This window comes from Borostomias antarcticus (genome assembly GCF_949987555.1).
Source record: "Borostomias antarcticus genome assembly, chromosome: 7".
In the NCBI taxonomy this organism is placed as follows: domain Eukaryota; kingdom Metazoa; phylum Chordata; class Actinopteri; order Stomiiformes; family Stomiidae; genus Borostomias; species Borostomias antarcticus.
The window spans coordinates 3,886,566-3,891,548 of NC_140240.1; the positions used below are offsets into that span (position 1 = coordinate 3,886,566).

Genomic DNA, 4,983 nt, shown 5'->3' on the forward strand with positions numbered 1-4,983 from the left:
TGCGTGTGTGAGTGTGTGTGTGTGTGTGCGTGTGTGTGTGACGCACACACACACGCGCACACACACACACACACACTGTGTGTGTGTGTGTGTGTGCATGCGCGCGCATCTGTCTTTTGATGACTCACAGCCTATTGCCTTTCATGCCCAGGAGAACATTGACATTTTGTTATAGTCTGTTATAGTTTCTACATCCATCTCTACTGACAAGCGTCAGTCAAGTGTTCCCGCTGCGCTGGGTTGAGATTAAGTCTATCCGTTCCTATTAGTGTTTCTCTACGGACGGTGGAAGTGCCACGGAGGACGACATTTGGCAAATGAACCTGAAACAGGAGGAAAGTGCCTCACTAAGGTATTCTATGTCCTCTAGAGCCACCATGTGGCAAAACAAGGTACAGCAGAGCATGAATCAGAGCTGATGTGGCTTTGGCTTACCTACAAATCCTTACAGAGGAGCCCAAGGTGAAAAACAAAGGCAAACAAATGCATGTAGGCTTGTAGCGCCTGCCCAATTATTTTTTACTCTCTCAGAGCTAGCTGTCCGTGTATTTAACAGCTTTACAGCAAACTAAAGTCTTAAACTTCTCCCCAATTAGTGGGCCTCCTCTAACGAATGGCTGCGGTCGGCGTCGGGGACGAGTCGTGTGCCGTACCCGCTTCAAGCGTGTGAAATCAGAGGGCAGCAGAGACCCCGACTGACCTTCACAACAGACTGGGACTGCAATTAGTGGCGTTTCCGCCACCGGCCTCGCCTGGCGCAGCCTGCCTCCACTCCATCAAAGAGAAACTAATACCATCAGTCACCGGCGACTGGATGCTGGTGGCATTTCTGTGCCACACAAAGGTCACCTTGCATGGGGGGGGGGAGGGGGGTGGTAGAAAACGAAAACGAGAGGATAATTAAGGAAATAATGAAGCGAAAGAAGCTGTGACTCTGGGGGAGGCTGAGGGGGCGTGGGGGGGGGGGGTGACTCAGCAGAACCATCCGTCCCCGAAGTGGAATATTCATGGGCTCCGGTTGGTTGGTCACTTTTTTTGTGCCACGAGGGAAGCTCGATCATAATGACTTATGGAAATGCGAGAGTGTTCGCTTGTGGCTCTCAATTAATGTTGGATGGGATACACCCACGTGGGGTTAGTCTTGGGCCAGGGTTTTCTCATTGTGGCTGATAATGAATATAGTGGTGATTGTTTTTGTGTGTATTTGTGTGTGTGTGGGGGGGGGGGTTCAAGTTAAATCCATGTATAGTAATAAGGTTATACTGTGGCCTACTGTAGCTCTCTGACATTAGACTTACAGTAAGCTTACATCTCTATGAGTCAGAAGGAGTGTGAGGACAGTGATATCGTCTACTGTACCACCTCCTAAAAGCCTGCAAGTGCCCCTCCGATAGATCAGATCGCTGTGACACGCTGATTCATCTGTGTTGACAGCTGTTCACAGCAGTTGACAGCTGAAGTGCTAGTTGCTGTGGGCTGGATCAGTGGCGTGTTTGCATGCGGGCCTAACAGCAAGCCGCTCTAGGTGATCCGGTGTGTGACTGTGGGGGGGCGAGAGGAGGAGTCCTCTCCTCTCCAGGAGCCCTGCTCACTGACAGGCTGAGGGGCGGCGCGCGTTGGCGTGGTGACAGAGTAATTAACCCCGCGTGGGGCTAGGCCAGGCAAAAGCAGGACCTACTGTACCTGTCTGTCCCCTGTGATTACGGCTGCCAGCAGACACGGGGCCACCGCAGAGCACGGCCACCACGGCGACGAGAAAGGCCGCCCGCAACGGCCACGCTGACCTGGCCCACAGCTTCATCCTGGGGGGGGGGGGGGGGGGGGGGGGGGGGGGGGGATACAGACACGGGTCATTCAAAGACAAGAGGGTAAAAAAGGAACGGTAGAGCAACAGTTCTACACTATACACTGAAAAAAAGAATGCTCTATTTGTAACCCTAAAGGGTTTTTTCTGACCTGAAAAGGGTTATATAACCTTACTGACCTGTATGTGGAACCTTTTTTCAGGGGGTTCCTCTATTGTTAAACATGGTTCTATATGGCATTGTATAGGTTTTTTTGTTTATGTTTTTTGTATAGTCTAACTTGTTACCTGGTTGTCCTCAATGTCCTACTCCTCTCTGATCTCTCTTCTCCTCTGAGTGTTCTATAGGTCGGGGGTGTGGGCCATGTCTCCACACACACGTCCCCGTCCCCGTCCTCGTCCTCCTCCTCTCACACAGCTCCAGGCCCTGGGGGGGGACACAGAAGGACATGGTCAGATGAAAGGGTGGTCCACGCTGAGGGGTCTCTGAGGCCCCCGAGGGCCCCCTGTGTATCCCTGCCCCCCCCCCCCCTCCACACACACACACACACACACATGCTTGCCTCTCCCTATCTCTGCTTGCAGTATGGGGGGGGGGAGGGTGTGAGGGCCAGAGTGATGTTAGATTCATTGTTTACAGTGGACTCACCTACCCCCGGGCTGGGCGTGATCTACATCTCTACACACACATCACACACAGCTTCAGTGGGAGGTGAACAGCAGAGAGGTAGGTAGCTCAAACGCCACACACACACACACACACACACACACACACACAAACTGCTAGAAAAAGAGTGCTGTAGGACAGCAGGAGGGACTCTCTAATTACAGGAGTGAGAGGATCTGGTATGTCTGTCATTGGGGACACACACACGCACACACACACGCACATACACACACACACGCACACACACATACACTTACACATACACATACACACGTACACGCACAGACACACACACATTCAAGCACGCGCACACACACACATACATACACACACACACACACACACACACACACACACACACACACACACACACAGATCCATTCAGAATCCCACTGTGTGAGTGTGTCAATATCTGTGATAGGCCTAACACATCTTTCTCTGCCCAGCCAACAGCCACAGGGTTGATATTCTACACACACTCCTCAACCAAGTTAACATTATCTATAAAATTACCTGCTGAGAAAAACATCATTTTTTTATCACTCTGTATTGATATTCAACATAAATATCAAAACATTCACCCTATTAGAGAAGCGTGTTTGCTTTACAAACATCTGCATCTCTCCCAGAAATCATCGTGTCACGCTAGTGGTCAGTGTGATGCCACTGCCCCCTGGTGGCTGAAAAAGACATCTAGCAGGAAAAAGCACTCCTCCAACTCATTACAGTTCACATTACAGATAATCAGTCTGTGTTATATAAAGTCCCAAAACCATAACTGAGAATGGAGTTTGAAAAACGAATCTATGAATAAGTAAAGGAGGTATGTATTTTCCAATTACAATTATGATTTATTTATTTATGATATGTCTTTGTATGTGTTCAGACAGAATAATTGATACAGACAAGCAATGGAATTCAGAGGTGAGGGCTGGTTTCGAATGGCAGATTACAAGGTTACTGCGGTGAGGAGAAAGGACACATTGTCAGAGAGAGAGAGAGAGAGAGAGAGAGAGAGAGAGAGAGAGAGAGAGAGAGAGAGAGATTAATCAACCAGAGTACAGACGCAAGGGACCAAATGAGACGCAAATGAGGAAGGGGTTACAGATTGAGAAAGTGGAAGGGATTAAAAGGCTTGGAAAAAGCAGGAGGGAGGGGGAGGAGCTGAGGGAAGATCAGTCTAGCAGGAATGGCAGGACAGCACATCTGAGGCTGTGACTTGTTTGTGTGACCGTGCGACACCGTGTTCTGGACTGTGACATGTGATCATGATAAATAGGTTGTGCGGGTGAACATGTGTTTTGGGTGTTTCATATTATACTGTAGACATGTAATGTGTGTGTGTGTGTGTGTGTGTGTGTGTGTGTGTGTGTGTGTGTGTGTGTGTGTGTGTGTTTGCTGTATGATCGTGTGTGTGCAGAGGTGTACATGATATCCTCCAGCACTTCTACAGTGCATGAGTGTACAGTATAAGTCTACATGTGTGTGTGTGTGTATGTATGTGTATGTGTGTGTGTGTGTGGGGGGGGGGGGGCTGTAGCTCAGTTGGTGGAGTGGGTCGCTCAATGAACAAAGGGTCAGCGGTTCGAATCCCAGCTCCACATGTCGAAGTGTCCTTGAGCAAGACACCTAACCCTAAATTGCTCCCAATGAGCAGGTTGGCACCTTGCATGGCAGCTGCCGCCATTGGTGTGTGAATGGTTGTGTGAATGGGTGAATGAGAGGCCGTTGTAAAGCACTTTGAGTGTCGCTAAGGTGGAAAAGCGCTATATAAGTGCAGTCCATTTACCATTCTGTAAGTGAATGTGTTTAGTCCATGTGCTGTGTGTGTAAGAAGTCATTAGGATGCTACACCACAGTGCAGCAGCACATTTCCTATTCTCTTTCTAACGGCAGCTCCATGGTGTGCATTTTTATCAGCTTTGTTCTCTGACACGTTCATTAAAAGAGCACAATGGTGTGTGCTTGTGTGCACGTGCCTGTGTGTGCCTGTGCATGTGTGTGTGTGTGAGTGTCTTGTGTGTGTGTGTGTGTGTGTGTGTGTGTGTGTGTGTGTGTGTGTGTGTGTGTGTGTGTGTGTGTGTGCATTGTCTCCTTTCTCCAGATGCACCTGTTTCTCCTCAGGACAAAGAGTCCTGCCAGTCATACCAACGTTATACACACACACACACACACACACACACCTGAAACCACATTCACCTATATGCACAAATACATGGTATACAGTTCTTCTCTAAATTATTTCAACAGATCAAGAATATTTATGAGGTGATATACAACTGCAAAATATCTTGATAAAACACATCTTGAAAAACTTCAAATCCCAGTCTGACTGGGGCAGCTGAGACTGAGTGTGGAATTCATTTCTCTCTCTCTCTCTCTCTTGTTCTTTTCTCTGCCTCTCTTTTTCTCTCTTTCTTTCTTTTGCTTCATTTCTCTCCATCTCAGCCTCAGCTGAATGAAACGTCTGCTCAGGGTTTGGCCCGTGAGCACCCATACCCATACCCCCCCC

The 4,983-nt window shown here is 48.7% G+C and overlaps 1 protein-coding gene across 1 annotated transcript in view; it reads right to left on the reverse strand.

Annotated features, from left to right (window-relative positions):
- tafa4b (TAFA chemokine like family member 4b) overlaps positions 1 to 1,801 on the reverse strand; it is a gene marked incomplete at both ends in the record, with an annotated part of 30,548 nt that extends 28,747 nt beyond the window's left edge. Inside the window, one exon of the mRNA XM_084440970.1 lies at positions 1,684 to 1,801. Coding sequence (XP_084297096.1) covers positions 1,684 to 1,801 — 118 coding nt within the window. The remainder of the gene's footprint in view (positions 1 to 1,683) is intronic.
- Between the last annotated feature and the right edge of the window lie 3,182 nt (positions 1,802 to 4,983).